Source organism: Sorex araneus, chromosome 2 (assembly GCF_027595985.1).
Source record: "Sorex araneus isolate mSorAra2 chromosome 2, mSorAra2.pri, whole genome shotgun sequence".
In the NCBI taxonomy this organism is placed as follows: domain Eukaryota; kingdom Metazoa; phylum Chordata; class Mammalia; order Eulipotyphla; family Soricidae; genus Sorex; species Sorex araneus.
Genome location: NC_073303.1, coordinates 127,066,522 through 127,083,234, shown reverse-complemented (window position 1 = coordinate 127,083,234; position 16,713 = coordinate 127,066,522). Strand labels below are relative to the sequence as shown.

Sequence of the window (16,713 nt, the reverse complement as noted above, 5' to 3'; positions counted from 1 at the left end):
TCGAATTGTTTCCAGATTCTGGCTATTGTAAACAGTGCTGCAGTAAACATACAAGTGCAGATGTCACTTGTATTTAATTATTTTTATTTATTTTAATGTATTTTATTTTTAAATTTTATTTATTATCTTACTGATTTATTTTTGGTTTTATGGCCACACCTGGTGATGTTCAGGGCTTACTGCTGGTTCTGCACTCAGCAGTCACTCCTGGCAGGCTCAGGGGACCTTGTGGGGGGCTGGGGCTTGAACCTGGGTCAGCTGTATGAAAAGCCCTTGCTGCTGAACAACCACGGTGGCCCTGAGTCCATAGGCTGTAATGAGATCCAGCCGGAAATGGGGCTCGTACCCCAGAGCTGGCACCCCGGGCTCGGCTGACCTGGGCTGCAGTTCCAGGCTTCTTGGGGTGCCCTGGCCCAGTCACTGGCCAGTCCCTGTCACGTATCTCTCTGCTCTGGAGAACAGAGCCCGCACTCATAGCACAGCAGGGAGGCCGCTGGCTTTGCACACAGCTGACCTGGGTTTGATCCCCAGCATCCCGCATGGTTCCCCCGAGCACCTCCAGCAGTGATCCCTGAACACAGAGCCAGGGGTCAGCCCAGAGTATAGCCGGGTGTGGACCAACAGACGAACTGGCAAACAAAAAACCCCAAGCCAAAACAGACTGCAGGGAAGAGCAGAGAGAGGAGGGAGGGATGGGAAGACCTGGCCGCCCACAGTGCCCTCGGGTGAGGTTCTGCCTCTCTGCGCTTCTGTGGGCACTGACACTCCTCCAGGGGCTCCTGCCACCCCCGCGCACCCACCACATCTCCCCCGCCCACCTGCCTCCTGTGCCATAGCAGAGGCCGTGGCTCCTTCCCCTGGAGAGCGGGGCCCTGGCATGGCCTGGCGCCACGGGATCACGAGGAATAGACGGGGGGGGGGGGCAGGTGGCCTCACTGCTGTTCCCCGACTCTCCCGCAGCTCTGGAAGACGCTGACCGCAGCCAAGACTCCCCCGCACAAGGGCCAGAGCAGGGCCAGCAGCCGGCAGGTGAGCGGAGGGGTGCGTGAAATCGGGGTGTGTGTGTTGGGGGGAGGGTGTTGCGAGACTCTGGCTCGGGTCGTCAGCACCACTGGGTGCAACGCCTGTAATTAAGATATTTTTTAAAATTTTATTTAAATATCGTGGTTTGCAAGGTTGTTCCAAATACAGTTGTCTTGGGCGTTCAGTGTTCTCTGCCACCCCCACCCCCAGCCTCCCCGGGTCCCCGCGCCAGCCCCAGCTCTCCCCCCGGCAGCTACACAGTCATATATTTTATATTGCTTGTTACAATGAAATGCTAAGTTGCAATTATTAAAAAAAAAAAAGTAAAACATATGGGATTCTGGGAATCGATCCCAGGTCAGCTGCGTCCAAGGCAAATGCCCTACCCACTGTGCTATCACTCCAGCCCCAAAACATGTAATAATTTTTAAATCGAGGCTGGAGAGATAATGCAATCCTGGGGCTAAGGCACTTTCCTTGCATGTGGCTGACCCTGGTTCAGATCCCCCGATTCACACATGGGCCCCAGAGGGCACTTCTGAGCACAGAGCCAGGAGTAATCCCTGAGCACTGCTGGGTGTGGCTTTCCAAATGCCCCTCGAGCGAGGGGCTTGAGGACTAGTGCTTGGACTGGAGCACAGGCTTTGGTCTTCAGCACCGCAGGGCTGGGAGTCACCCCAAGCAGAGAGCTGGGCAGAGCCCCAGAGCCCTGTCAGGGGTGACCCTAAACACAACAAAAGATTTGTTTGGTTTTGGGGCTACACCCTGCGATGCTCAGGGCTTACTCCTGGCTGTGCACCCAGGGATCACTCCTGGCGGTGCTGGGGGACCCTCTGGGATGCTGGGGATCAAACACCAGTTGGCTGCATGCAAGGCAAGTGCCTTACACGCTGTGCTACTCTCTGGCCTCAGTTTATATATATAAATAAAATACTTACAAGGTTAACAAGAGAAAGTTAAGGTATGGATTCTACCCACAATGGCTTCTTTCCCTCCACCACTGGGAAACTTCCCTCCCTGCTTCAGTCCTTGGTGGGGTTTGGCCCCTCTGCTCAGACTACACCACAGTTTGCCAGAGGCAGACTCAGCCCACCCCACTCCTCACAGTGAGTGACAGCCGGGGCATGGGCTCGAAATGCAGACTTGGGGCCCACGTACAGCGGGGAGGGCATTTGCCTTGCACTCAGCCGACCCAGATTTGATCTCTAGCACCCCAGATGGTCCCCTGAGCAAGCTAGAAACCATTCCTGAGCACTGAGCCAGGAGTAATCCCTGAGCACCACCAGGTGTCGCCCCCAAATCAAACAACAACAAAAACCCAAACTGCGGGGGCTGGAGCAATAGCACAGCGGGTAGGGCATTTGCCTTGCATGCGGCTGACCCAAGTTTGATTCCCAGCATCCCATATGGTCCCCTGAGCACCGCCAGGGGTAATTCCTGAGTGCAGAGCCAGGAGTAACCCTGTGCATCGCCGGGTTTGACTCAAAAAGGAAAAAAAAAAAAACCGAACTGCATCCTGCATTCTGCAGCTTTGACCTCAGTCTTTCCTCTTTGCAGAGTCCGAGCCGGTCACCATAAGTATCCAAGACCTCCTGTCATGTTCTAATTTTGCAGTGCAGCACCGCTATCTGTTTGAAGACGGGAATGTGTTGCGGGGCACCCAGAAGCTTTCCCATTCGGCTGCAGGTAATGCCGGCCCAGCCCACTGGCTGACAGCAGACGCGCCCACTCATGAGCCCGGCGCAGGGAGGTGCAGGACGAGAGGAAGTAGAGTAGGACTGGGGCAGAGAGGAGCCCATCAGCTTAAACAAAGGGGCCGGGCTGAGAGACAGGCCAGGGGGACGGCGCCGGCCTTGCAGGAAGCTGAGCTTGGTGAGAAAAGTCCCAGAGGGCCCCCACAGCATAGCCAGGAGACTTGTTGTTACTGTTTCTGGCATATCGAATACGCCATGGGGAGCTTGCCAGGCTCTGCCGTGCGGGCAGGATACTCTCAGTAGCTTGCCGGGCTCTCTGAGAGGGACGGAGGAATTGAACCCGGGTCAGCCTCGTGCAAGGCAAATGCCCTACCCGGTGTGCTATCGCTCCAGCTCAGGAGTCTACTCCTGGGGGATGTAGCTCAGTGGTAGAGCACGCGCCTCACATGTGTGAGGTCCCGGGTTCAATCCCTGGCATCGAGGAGTCTGCTCTGCTATGAGAAATAACAAAGGGGACCCACCCTCCAGGCCACGCTGGTGTGAAGTCTCCTCCCACCTTCTCTGGGGCAGGCTAGTGTGGCTGACCATGTGGCCCCCCGCTGAGCTCCCGGCGGGTCACTGAGGTGAGCGCCTTGCATCCGCTTTCTCAGGACGCCCTTTGGACATGGACCCCGAGCAGTGCAAGTGTGAGCACCTGATGGCCTTCCAGAGCCTGGCCAATGAGAAGGTCCAGAAGCTGAGCCAGCGCCATATCCTTCCGGACGCGGCTCCCGGAGGGGTGCAGAGGTGCCTCCTGCTGTCTTACTCATTCCTGTGGTGCAGTGGGCAGGGAGCAAAGGAAGGCGAGTCAGAGCTGGGGGAAGCGCTTACTAGGGAAAGCAGAGGCAAGGCGGGCCCTACCATGAGGCTGTTCTAGATTGTTCTGCAGGCTGTCATGAGGCTGTCAGCTGGTGAGTACGTGCAGCCTGGGGAGTAAAGACGGAGGGGTGTCGCTCCTCCTGCGCTGGGATGAGTCAGAGGAGCTTCCCGGGGTCTCACGTGCGTCAGGCTCCCGTCTGCAGAGGCGGGGGATGGCATGGAGTGAAGAGGTGTGAGTTTGGAGTAAAGCCCAGCTTAGGAGCCAAGTGGCGTAGCTGGGCGGTAGCTGCAGCTGCTTGGGGTGGGGTGGGGGGTGGGGTGTGTGTGTGTGTGTGGGGTTGGGAGTTGGGGGTAGTGTGTGTATGTGTGTGTTGTTGTGGGGTAGGAGTGGGGTGTATATGTGTGTGTGTGTTGTGGGATGGGGCGTGTGTGTGCTGTGAGGGGTGGGGGGTGTGTGTGTTGGGGTAGGGATTAGGGCGTGTGTATGTATGTGTATGTGGTGTGTGTTTGTGTGTGTGTGTTTCTCTCTGTGTATGTGGTGGGTGGGGATGTGTATGTGTGTGTGTATATGTGGTGGATGTGTGTGTCTGTGTTTGTGTGTTTCTGTATGTGTCTGTGTGTGTATGTGGTGTGTGTGTTTGTGTGTGTGTGTTTCTCTGTATGTGGTGGGTGGGGATGTATATGTGTGTGTGTATGTGGTGGATGTGTGTCTGTGTTTGTGTGTTTCTGTATGTGTCTGTGTGTATGCGGTGTGTGTTTCTGTGTGTGTTTCTGTGTGTGTGTGTTTCTCTCTCTCTGTGTGTGTGGTGTATGTTTCTGTGTGTGTGCTCGAGTGTGTGTGTGTGTGTGTGTGTGTGTGTGTGTGTGTGTGTGTGTGGTTTCCGGACCAGGCTTATTTGGTTTCTGTGGGGGCCTGCAGGAGCTCTGATAAATCAGCACTGTACAGATGACAGCATTCTGTCAAGGGAGCAGCAGGAACCGGTGACTCATTAGAATACTATCCCACATGAAAGGACTGCCCGGGATGATGGAGACAGGAGGGTTCAGTGCTTTTCCGACTGCGCGCCCTGGCAGCGGTGCTGAACTCCAGATTACAGTAAGCTTGGGAAGGCCGGCCTGGGCCCGCCTCGGCCGCTCCCCAGGGAAGCGGTTTCATTCCGAGCTTGCTCTGTGCCAGCGGGCTTATGTAACAAGGACTAGATCACAACAGTTCCCATGCTGAGGCGGGAATCCAAGGCCCTCAGAAACTCAGCCGGGGGCTGGAGCGAGAGCACAGCGGGGAGGGCGTTTGCCTTGCATGCTGCCGACCCGGGTTCGATTCCCAGCATCCCATGTGGTCCCCTGAGCACCACCAGGGGTAGTTCCTAAGCGCAGAGCCAGGAGTAATCCCTGAGCATTGCGGGGTGTGACCCAAAAAACAAAAGGAAAAAAAAAAGAAACTCAGCTGTCTTTGCCCCCAGGAAGCTGATGGCAGGGCTGAGCGGGAGGAGAGGCCAGTGGCCCGTCACCTCCCCTCTCCTGCCCAGTCCACTTCACAGGCCATGGGGGAGCAGTGACAGGACAGCTGAGTTCTCCCAGGCCGCTACCTAGTGCCCATGTTGGTGCCAGGGTGGAAGTGTTTGTCCTGATTTCCCATTTCCCGAGGTCTGACTTGCTCTCCTCCACACTCTCCAAACGCATCCATTCTGGCCCCGAGAGCAACGCTAGTGCAGACTCACTCTAGTGAGCGGAAATACTCACTAGGGAAAAAAAAAATCATGGGCTGAGGGGTTGGCCTAAGGGGCTGGGGTCAGGCTTTGCATGTGGGAGTTCTGGGTTCTGTCCCCAGAACGGCAGGGCCCCCCAGGCACTGCTGGGAGTGGCCCCCAACCACTGAGCTGGGAGCTGGGGTTAGTCCCGCCACACTGTCAGGGTGTGGGCCAAAATCAAAATGGGCTAAACCCAAAATGAAAGCCAGCTTCTGTCTTGACTAGAAAGTATGTAACCGGAAATACATTTAAAAGTTCCTGCACTTTGTTTAAACAAGTTCCTATAAACTTGGTTTCTTTTGGAGGGTGGGGACCACACCTGGTGGTGCTCAGGGGTTACTCCTGGCTCTGCACTCAGGGACCACTCCTAGCAGGGCATGGGGGACTATATGGGGCGCCAGGGATTGAACCCAGGTCGGCCCGGTGCAAGACCAAGGCCTTACCTATTGTACTACCAGCCCCACGAGTCAGTTCTGAAATCCTTAGCAGCCCTGAGAAGGAAGGCTTTTATTTATTTGTGTGTGTGAGGGAGTGAGTGATTTTTTTTTTCTTTTCGGGTCATGCCCGGTGATGCTCAGGGGTTACTCTTGGCTCTGCACTCAGGAATTACTCATGGCGGTGCTCAGGGGCCCATATGGGATGCTGGGAATCGAATTTGGGTCGGCCGCATGCAAGGCAAACACCCTACCCGCTGTGCTATCCCTCCACCCCCGCTTATATTTTATAGAGTTCAATTTGAGAAGGGAGTCGGTTTGGTTTGGGGGGTCACACCCAGCAGTGCTCAGAGGTTACGTGTACAGTGCTGGGGGGTCAGACAGGGCTGTTCATGTACACGGTCACTCGGGCCAGGACAGTTCCGTTTTCATGTAGGCGAAGGCAGGTGCATTTGAAGGTCCACAGAGCCAGGGACTTCCAGCTCTCTTCCTTAACCCGAGGGGTACTGGAGGAGATGACCCAGCGACTGGAGGTCCTGGAGAACCGCCTGAGATACAGATGAAGATGCAAGTGCTTGGTCACTCGCCCAGGCTCATGCCGGCCACCCTGGGAAACCCAACCCGGCTGACAAAGCCTGTTTGCACCAAAAAAGCCCAGAGTAAACACTAACGTGTAATCCGCTGGGGGAGAAACAGCCAACAGGATTCTCAAGGTTTCCTGGTTGGCCCCGCCTCGGCTGAGATCTTACGTGCTGCAGGACACGCTGGCCACAGGCAAAACTCTCCGTGTATTGGACTTTACCTTGCAGTGTGTATATGGATATCTGCATAAAATCATCGGGCCTATGTACTTGTCTGACAAGTTGGATTTTTTTTTAAGACAATATTAAAATTCCCCCGAGAATGGTTCTCTGTGTCTGACCTCATTTGTGCTCCCTCGAATAGGGGAAATTCCCAACATGCGACCATGCGGCACCTCGAAGGCAATCAGGAAAACAGCTTCCACGTGGCCAACTCAGGGCATCCTAGAATGTTGTTCTGGGTGTGGAAATGGGGTATCCCTGGTCCCTGCTTGTGAGAATGTGTGTGGGTAGGTTCCCTGGACCCCTCTGATCTCCAGCAACTGCAACGCAGCCCCGGACTCACACTCTGGGCTGTGAAAAACCTGTTTACTCTCAGTGCGCTGAATTTACAGTCAGCATCTGACTCTGACAGGAGGGGGATTTAGTGCCTCTAGACAAGCAATTCACAGAATTTGGAAAAGCAACAAAGTAGCACACAAGGCCTGGCCTGAGTCCGAGTGTAAGAGGCCCTGTTCATGCCCAGCTTCCTCCCTCAGTGTGGCTGCCTACCCCCCACCCCGAAACAAGGTGAAGGGAACCTCAAGAACGGACAGGCTGGACCACAGCACCTACGGCAAAACTATGCATTAAAAAGCTGGGCAGAGGGAGGAAATGAACACTGTAAAAGGAATGTGCTGAATACCCCAATATAGAACTCACAGACGAACCTCGAAAGCCGGTCTCAGAGATGTCTGTTTCTGTATTTTTCAAAGCGAATCTTTGTTTTAAAAAAGAATAACCCGCCTCAAAAGTATGTAAATATGTACATGAAGAATGAGCATTCTGGAAGGATATGCCTCAAACTAGTGGTTGTCCCTGGGAAAGTGGGAAGTGGGAAGGTGGTCAGAGGTGGGGCGGCCTCAGCTGTCAGCTCGTAGATCAGGAGGAACAGGACTGGAGGCTTCACTAAGGAACCTCAAGGCTGGCGGGCAGACACCTCAGGCCGCCCTCTCTGCTCTCCAGTACAGCCAGGAATAGCTCCTGAGCACTGCTGGGTCTCGTCCGCAAACAAGAAGCCTAAATGAGGGGCTGGAGGAAAGAATAGCCAGGAGGGCACTTGCCTTGCATGCGGCTGCCTTAGTTCGGTCCCCGGCATCCCATATGATCCCCCGAGCCCTGCAAGAGTAAGCTCTGAGCATCACCAGGTGTGACCCCCGAAGCACAAACCTGAGATGAGCCCAGAGAGAGCTGGACAGCCGAGTCCATGCCGTGCCCGGGACAGGACTGCCTGACTTCGAGTCAGCACCTCATGGTCCCTTGAGCACCACCAGGAGGCAGCTGAGCCCTGCTGGGTATGATCCCAAATCTGAAACGAGACCAGGGATACTGCTAACCAAGATTCCACGCGGTGTGTCCAGCCTCTGCACCAGAACTGACAGGAATGGTCCCTCTAACAACAGCAACAAAAGTCAGGGGGGGGACAGATAGAGAATGACTGCATTCATTTATAGTATATTATCTATATACTATATATATATATGACTAATATCCATGGCCAGGGAAAATGGGTTAGGACTGTTCAATGGTTGGATCTAACCACAAGTGTGTGGGGCTGAGGGTATGTAAGATAAAGAAGAGACCATTATGACAATAATAGCTGGAATGATCATGCTGGACAAGAACTGAAGGTTGAAAGTAGGTAAAGGGATTTTCTTTTCCTTTTTTTTTTTTTTGCTTTTTTGGGTCACACCCAGCAATGCACAGGGATTACTCCTGGCTCATGCACTCAGGAATTACTCCTGGCGGTGCTCAGGGGACCATATGGGATGCCTATAATCAAACCCGGATTGGCCATGTGCAAGGCAAACACCCTACCCTCTGTGCTATTGCTCCAGCCCCAGGGAATTTTCTTGATAACTTTTCAGTGTCAATATTGCAAACCACAATGCCCAAAAGGAGAGAGAGACAGAGACAGAGACAGAGAGACACACAGAGAGAGAAGCTCCTGCTATAGAGGCAGGGGCTGGGGGTGATGGGAGGGAACCTAGGGACACTGGTGCTGGGGAATGTGCATTGGTGCAGGGACGGGTGTTAGAACACTGTATGACTGAAATTTAGTCATGAGCCAAACAGAACACCTGTGTGCTGAAGACGACTGTTCCAGACCCCTCTCCACAGGCAGGGTGGTCCTGTAGGAAGAACATCACAGGCCTAAACTCCCGAAAATCATGATCCAAGGCGTTCCATCTCCTGCCAGTCTTCCCATCTGAGTCACTGGCTTGATGCTGCAAACAGGTTTTCTAGGTAGGACTGATGGATTTGCATTCTTCAGAGATGTTGCCAGGAGCTCCCAGTCAGCACCGGCTCCTGCAGAGTAGCGCGCCCTCTGGCGGCCTGCAGCTGGAAACTGGACGCTCGCCCGGCTGGGGAAGGGGAAGGCCGTCAGTCATTTGCTGACTGGAAAAGCTGCTCTCCCTAGTCTCCTTGCTTGTCCTGTCAGCCTCAGGTACTTTTTCATCCCAGTTTTGCGACCTTTTCAACCCTTGATTTACTCAGCTCTGAAATGGAACTAGGGGCTGGAGCGATAGGGGCGTTTGCCTTGCATGCAGCTGACGCAGGTTCAATCCCCGACATCCATATGGTTCTTCGTGCGCCTTCAGGAATGATTCCTGAGTGCAGAGCTGGGAGTAACCCATTCCCGGTATGATTTCCCCCACCTCCGGCCCCCACAAAAAAAGTGAAATGGAACTAATGGTACCCCTATCTCAGTGGGTTGTCCAGATAATTAAATGGACAGACATCATGGGGCTGGATGGTCCAGCAGGCCCACTTGTCTGAGGCTGATTTAGATTCCGTCCCCAGCACTAAATGGGGCCCCCCAAACTTCCAGGAATGATCCCTGAGCATGGGGTGTGGTGTGGCCCCCAAACCAAAATAAAGTTTATTCCCTGGGCTTGGGGGGTCACACAAGTTACCAGGGGTTACTCCTGGCTCTGCACTCAGCAATTACTCCTGGTGGTGCTGGGAGGACCCTATGGGATGCTGAGGTGGAACCTCTGGGTCAGCCGTGTGCAAAGGATCCTATATGCTGTACCTCACGGGGCTACTTTTTAATTTTCATTTTGCTTTGGGGGCCACACCCGGTGGTGCTCAGAACCCACCATGTGCATTTCCTGATGTCACTGCCAGATGCATGCAGGCAACCTGGGTGTCCATACTCCCACTCCGTGTAACACATGAAGCGCTCACATACCAGCTTTCCCCAGCAGCCCAAATGGCTCCACAAAGTGGATCTTTGAAGTGTACTGAGTACTCTTGCCTTCCTTACCCCACGATCTCCACTCTTAGATCGTCCTTTGAGGTCTACAGGTAAGAGTAAGTTAAGTAGTAGAGCTGCCAGCCAGACACTCGTAGCTGTCTGGACTGATCAGCACCAGCTTACAGTGACTTCCATGTTGAAGCCTGTTGCTGGGGCCACACCTGGCAGGGCCTATGTGGTGCCAGTTTCAGCAGGGTTGGCCACACGCAGCAAAGCTCCTTTCTCTTGCACTGTGGCCCCTGTAGTTGTTTGGGGGCCACACCAGCATGCTCAGGACTTACTCGTGGCTCTGCATTTAGGGATCACTGCTGGTGGGCTTGGGAAACCTTGCGGTACCCAACATCCATATGGTTCCCCCGAGCACTGCTAGGAGTGATTCCCCAGTGCAAAGCCAGGACTAACCCCTGAGCATTGCCGGGTGTGACACCCCCCCCCCCCAATACCAACTATGTCCTAAGACAGAAGTAAAAATTGTCTTAAAAAATCCAATGCTGGGGCCGGAGTGATAGCACAATGGGTAGGGCGTTTGCCTTGCATGCGGCCGACTCGGGTTCGATCCCCGGCATCCCATATGGTCCCCCAAGCACTGCCAGGAGCAATTCCTGAGTGCAAAGCCAGGAGTAACCCCTAGCATTGCTGGGTGTGACCCAAAAAGCAAAAAAAAAAAAAAAATCCAATGCTGGGGCTGGAGTGATAGCACAGCGGGTAGGGCGTTCGCCTTGCCTGCGGTCAACCCGGGTTTGATTCCCAACATCCCATATGGTCCCCCAAGCACCGCCAGGAGTAATTCCTGAGTACAGAGCCAGGAGTAACCCCTGTGCACTGCTGGGTGTGACCCCCCCAAAAAAAAAATCCAATGCTTAAGTTTGAAGAGATGGTTCAAGGGAGCCACATACTGCACACAGCTCTGGATTTAGTCCTGAGCACTGCCCTGAGTACCCTGGAACAGAGCTGGCAGCAGACCCAGGCAATGGCCCCCAACAACCCCCACTCCAAAAAACTCTTAAGGCAGGAATGACATACATTATTACCCCTTTACTAAAACATAGCAACTGGGATATAAGGTTAACCCGTAAGCTTTACCCTAACCCTTCAGGAAGGAGCACTGCTGTTTCAAGAAAATGACAGACACTGCAGAGACAGAACAGGAGGGCCCTTTCCTCGCGTATGGCTGACCTGACCACTGGCAGGAGTGATCCGAGTGCAGAACAGGAGTCCCTGAGCACAGGCAGTGGTGTCTCAAACCACACCCCCACCCCAAAACAAAGTAACTGGAACCACTAGTGTTTTTAAAATAACTAATTTATTACAGAAAACTTTTGCATGATTTACTTTTCACCAGTCTGTTCTGGCATGCTTCTGATGATATCAGAATCACCTAGAAAATAAAACACAATAATTTTACATGTAGTGGCAACCGGTAACACTCAAATTGGCGGCGGTTATCTCCAAAAGCATTCTAATGGTTGTGCCAGATACCCACAGTTCCCACAGACTTGATTTATCACCAGCATTTCTAAGACCAGACTTAGGTAGGTAAAGAACCAGGCCTGGGGACACATGCATGGTCTTATTATAGCGAATGTTTAGCCTGTCCTGATTACTACAAAATCAGAACAGCGAGAATATTCGCAGTTTGTGAATTAAAACTTTTCTAGACCCTGAACCTAACGGACATACATGTTAAAGGGGCGTCTCTCACATAACTGCCATTTTACTTTTTTCATGAGCTCACAGGGATGATTTTTCTCTCCTTTTCCACCCAAGTCCACCTTTCCCTATAGTCCTGAGCCATTACTTCTTAGACTCTTAATCGGAAACATTCATGCTTCCTTACGTTCACTATTTCACTCCAGATCTATATGCAGATCCCACTAACTGGACCCAGCAACCAGACATTTGTGGGACACGGGACACTCGCGATAGGTGGTGACGGAGGAACGGGCATTTGGGGTGTGAAGTGTACCTGGATCGATGATGGCCAGCGTGCACACTCTGTAGTATTTCCCACAGGCTGTGCCCAGCTCGATGTTATTGCCGCTGTAGTGATGGACCCCGGTCTTGGCCAACATGGCGTAGTACTCGATTTCAGATTTCCTTTGAGAACCAATATAAATAAATAAATGAATAAAAGGAGGGGGCAGATCAATGCCATGCCGAATGCCTAAGGAAGGAAGTTAACATTTCCAATGCAACACTCCCACGGTCCCCCGACACCCTCTAAGATCAAACTTCCCGTTTGGACGAGGGGACGGGAAATCCTCAGGGATGCTCTGCCTGGGCGCTGAGCCACAGCGATCCCCAGGAGCGCCCACCTGATTTCCATCCCCGCGACTTGGTCCTGCCCAGCCCAGCCAGGATCCCGGTCTGGGCCCCTGGAGTCAGGTGCAGGATGCTCAAATCCCCGAAACCTCACCCCCCAGGACGTTCAGCAACAACCTGCACCCTCCCCAAATCGCCCCGATCCCCGGGGGTGCTCTGCCCCAGCACCCCGGCTTCGGGGCATGCCCGGAAGTGGGATGGAGCCACGCACCCACGGCCTTCACCAGCGGGACTTGGGGTGGGGGGGTTGTTCGTCACACCCGGCGATGCTCAGGGGGGTTCCTCCTGGCTCTGCACTCAGGAGTTACTCCTGGTGGTGCTCGGGGGACCATATGGCAGGCCGAGCATTGAACCCGGGTCGGCCGCGTGCCAGGCCCCCAGTAGGAGCGCCGGGCGCGGGTCAGCACGGGCTGGGGGACCCCCACGCCCCGCGGCCACCCCGGCTCGGAGTCCCGGCCGTGCACGGGCTCACCTGAGCGCCGGGCAGTTGTTGGCCAGGATGACCAGCTTGGCCTTGCCCTGGCGGATCATCTTGAGCGTCTGCTTGTAGCCCAGCACGTACTTGCCGCTCTTCATCACCAGCTGGAGCCGGGAGTTGATGGACTCCAGCGACTTTTTCTGCGGGCGGGAGAGGACACGGGCGCTGCAGGGCGGCCCCTGCCCCGCCGCCCCGGCCCCCGCGGCCGCCCCGGCCCCGCCGCCCCGGTCCCCCGGCCGCCCCGCGCCGCCACGTGCGCCGCCCCGCACTCACCGTCTTCTTCGCGGCCACCATCTTTCCTGCCTCAGGTGCGGGACAGCCCCAGCCTGCAAACACACGGGGACGGGACAGGGAGGTGAGGACCCGGGGCCGCCCGCGCCCGCCTCCGAGCCGCCGCCCCGACCCGCTCGCTCACCGAGCAGCCGCCAAGATGGCCGGGCGGAGAGAAAAAGGAAAGGGCTCCTACCATGCAAAGCACTTCCGGCCCCGAGGCCCCGGAACCGGAAGTGTGGTGCTGTCGCCGCCGGAAGGGGCGGGCCAGAGGGGGTCGCCGGTTACCATAGGAACTGCCGCGCGCGTTGCGGCGGGCCGGGCTGTGTGCGGCTCTGGCGGCTGTCCGCGCGGCCCGCCGTGGCGCCGAGGCGTGTCCTTCCAGGCCAGGGAAGCCGGCCCGTCTTCGTCTCTTCGAGGGGGGAACTTAGCTCTGCCCGGAGACGTGGTTCCTGCGGGGACGCGGCGCCCCGCTGCACCGGGCGGAAGCCGCCGCGTGCGCGCCCTGGGCTCGCCCGGGGGTCCTGGGCCTCTCGGGACACGGTGGCCGCCCGCGCTGCCCCTCCTGCGGGCCAGGGCCGCGACAGCCGGTCAGGGTGTATGTTATTTTGTTGTTGCTCTTAGGGCCTCGCTCTCCACGCCCAGTGAGGCATCTTCCAAAACCTTAGGCTCGGGAGCGGGCCATCCACTTCACAGCACGGTCCACCGCAGCTCCTTGCAGGTACCACTTGGAGGTGCTGACCACAGTTGGCATCAGAGATCTGAGAGTGCTTTTCCTTTTCTCCTATTAGCCAACGTTTGTCACATGGAAAGGCCATAGTAGACCAGCGTGGGGGGGGGGTGTCAAGTGATCCTATTGAGGAGTCAGGGCCAGTGAAATGACCCTAGGCACAAGCCTAACTAGAAATGTGAAACTGGTACTGACAGGCCATGGGCATTCATTTTAAGGATGGGATTAAGAATGGGACTGAGTTATGGGTTAATCTCTGGGCATACAAGGTGTCCTCAGAAACCTGACAGTGGGGGCGGGTGGAGGGGAAACATGAGGAGTTATATTCAGGCGTTTGGCAAACTGGCCATGCTCTAGTGACCAAGAACTGCACCGTCGTGGTACTGTCATCCTGTTGTTCATCGACTTGCTCGAGTGGGCACCAGTAATGTCTCCATTGTGAGACGTTACTGTTTTTGGCATATTGAATACACCATGGGTAGCTTGCCATGCTCTGCCGTGCGGTGCGGGCGGGATACTCTCAGTAGCTTGCCAGGCTCTCCGGGAGGGACAGAGGAATCAAACCTGGGCTGACCGTGTCAAGGCAAACACCCTACCCGCTGTGCTATTGCTCCAGCCTGACCAAGAACATACAGGGATATACAGGGATAAGACACTGCCTACGGTACAGCTGTGTCTTAGAGGAAAGATATTGAGCATTTAAGTTTCGGGTGGGGTTGTGGTGCTCATGGCCTAGGAGGTATGAGGACCTGGATTTAATCCAAAACTGTGTCTTACAAAAGTTTATTATGAGAGTAATTTTTTGTTTTTGTTTCTTTTTTTGGTTTTGGGGGTCATTCCTGGTGATGCTCAGTGCTTGGCTTTGCACTCAGGAATTATTCTTGGTGATTGATGCCCAGGGAATCATATAGGATGCCACGGATGGAACCTGGGTCAGCCACATGCAAAGCTAATGTCTTACCCACGGTATTCTTGCTCTGGCCCCATGAAAGTTTATTGTGATTATTGTTATTTTGCAGTGGCAGAGATTGAGCCCAGACTCATGTACCACACATCTACATTCATGATTTCTTTGAGCCACATCCCTGGCTTGTCACAACTCTTATTTATTTATTTATTTATTTTAAGTTTTGGATTGTGGCCCGATTGTGCTCAGAGCTTATTCCTGGCGCTGTGCTCAAGGATCACTCCTGGTGGGGCTTGGGGGACTATATGGGGATTCAAAACTGGCAGATGCCTTTCCCATTGTATTATTTATCCAATCCCATCTTTTCACAAATCTTAACTAGTTTGTGTAACAGCCTCATAAGCATTAGCCTCATCTTTAGCAAGTCAACAATTAGAAAAGTGGTTAAATAAGACATATCATCTGGGGTCTGAGGGATAGTACAGGGATTAAGACACCTGTGTAGGCAGCTAACACCAGTTCTAGTCTCAGCATCACATATGATTCCTGAGCACCACCTGCAGTGCCCCCCTCTTCCCCCCAAAAAAATAAAACAACACATGAGGGCTGAGATTTAAAGCTAGGTCATCTACAGGGTTAACTAAAATCCAGAGGGGTTGCATGTAGTCAGAGAAGAAAGCAGAAACAGAGCTGAAACCGGGAAATGGATTGTGCATTAGGTGGAAATGTAACATTCATGAGGCGAATGGGAAAACATTAACAGTGAAGACTTAAATGTTGTAATTTGGTAAATGTCAGAGTTTTGAGTTGTCATTTTCTGCAGAGGCTTTAAAGTCCTGGGGTGGGGGTCCTGACTTCTCTACCCAGCCCGATTCAGAAAAGGGGGTTCGGGACTAATGGAAAAGGCCATTCTTCAGACATTCCCGATTGACCCCCATCATGGCTCGGGAGAAAGGGGGCTGTCACCCAAAAGATGGAAATTTGGAGATGAAATGGAAAACGATGAGGACTGGAGATGTGGCTTAGTGGTAGAGCACTTGCCTTACATGCATGAGGTCCTAGGTTTGAAGCCAGACACCAGAAGAGGGGAAAAAAGTCTGGAGAGGTTTTCTCAGAGTTGGGATGGACTACCCCTTCCCACCCCCCCACCCCCACCTCCCTGTACTTCTGGATGTCTTGGCAGTCAGTCACTCCCATGAGCCACCTCTGGCACCATGTAAGCTCGTCTGGTGATCTTGCTCCAGGTAAATAAATCTCAAAAGAGATCAACCAACCACTAGAAAAATCCTTTGAAAATTTGTGCGTGGCGGAGACATTTGGGGTACCCAGAGCAGGGGTAGGCCAGTCCAGGGCCAACCCAGTCAGAGCCTTGGCAGCTGCTTGCTATGTCTTTTGCACTGCAAAATCACAGCCCTGTTTCTGACTGGACTCTAGTCTTGGACAGAGCCTTACCCAGAAATCAACCTGCTGAAAATTTAGGTGTATGGATTTTGTTGCTGAAATCCCTAGGCTTTCTCGGAATCTTAACAGGCTACCTCCCAACCTCCCTGTACTTCTGGAAGCCCCAACAGTCACATCCACACCTCAAAGCCGCTGCCCAGTTAAAATTTTTACTCCAGTTGTACCACCCACTTAAAAATTCTGAACTTCCTGGAGTGCGTGGTTACCTTAGTGACTGCACAACGTCTGCAGACTCTGGAACACAGATAATCTAGTAATAGCACTCCAGATTGGATGAAATGTAATAGAGAGGCTCAGCTAAGCAAACAAGGCTTAACCTGTAACATCTCAATAATCCCTCATACAAGGACTGAATGTCTCCATGGTGAGATACAACAATTTACACATTTTCTTCTAAGGAATATATTTTGATCATTCTGTTAGTAATTTATTGATAACAAACAAGATAAATTATTGTGGATGTGCAGTGGGGGCAAGCTTGAAGGGGTAGTTGGGAAAATTGGGGACAGTGGTTGAGGGAAGGTGATAATGGTGGTGGGATTGGTGTTGGAATATTGAATGTCTATAACATCATCATGAACAACTTTGCAAACCACTGTATTTATATATAAAATGTAGGGGGGGGGAATTTACATAAGTAAGCCTTACCCAGTTCATATAAACTCCAAAATAGCACAGAATTTCTTT

At 53.5% G+C, this 16,713-nt stretch overlaps 2 protein-coding genes and 1 non-coding gene across 7 annotated transcripts in view; 1 reads left to right on the top strand and 2 right to left on the bottom strand.

Moving 5' to 3' along the window:
- The window catches only part of MATN2 (matrilin 2), an 88,944-nt gene extending 82,279 nt beyond the window's left edge, over positions 1 to 6,665 (top strand). For 3 of the 4 annotated variants that reach the window (XM_055126767.1, XM_055126766.1, XM_055126764.1), the window contains 4 exons: positions 961 to 1,029; positions 2,581 to 2,709; positions 3,368 to 3,466; positions 6,265 to 6,665. In XM_055126767.1, coding sequence (XP_054982742.1) covers positions 961 to 1,029; positions 2,581 to 2,709; positions 3,368 to 3,466; positions 6,265 to 6,320 — 353 coding nt within the window. In that variant the 3' untranslated portion in view covers positions 6,321 to 6,665. The remainder of the gene's footprint in view (positions 1 to 960; positions 1,030 to 2,580; positions 2,710 to 3,367; positions 3,467 to 6,264) is intronic. The other variant, XM_055126765.1, reaches the window with a different exon arrangement.
- A 4,477-nt stretch (positions 6,666 to 11,142) lies between these two features.
- On the bottom strand, positions 11,143 to 13,148 carry RPL30 (ribosomal protein L30). 2 transcript variants are annotated; one of them, XM_055127700.1, is made up of 5 exons: positions 13,074 to 13,148; positions 12,932 to 12,984; positions 12,653 to 12,798; positions 11,825 to 11,955; positions 11,143 to 11,236 (listed from the first exon to the last, which is right to left on the bottom strand). In XM_055127700.1, the coding sequence occupies exons 2-5, from the start codon at positions 12,950 to 12,952 to the stop codon at positions 11,187 to 11,189; spliced, it is 348 nt and encodes a 115-aa protein (XP_054983675.1). In that variant the 5' UTR covers positions 12,953 to 12,984; positions 13,074 to 13,148; the 3' UTR covers positions 11,143 to 11,186. The 2 variants fall into 2 exon arrangements, with proteins under 2 accessions (XP_054983675.1, XP_054983674.1); XM_055127699.1 differs by lacking the exon at positions 13,074 to 13,148 and having other exon boundaries at positions 12,932 to 13,067.
- LOC129402961 (small nucleolar RNA SNORA72) lies at positions 11,358 to 11,493 on the bottom strand. Its single transcript, XR_008628972.1, has one exon. It is a non-coding gene; the product is annotated as a small nucleolar RNA SNORA72 (small nucleolar RNA).
- Positions 13,149 to 16,713: the final 3,565 nt, after the last annotated feature.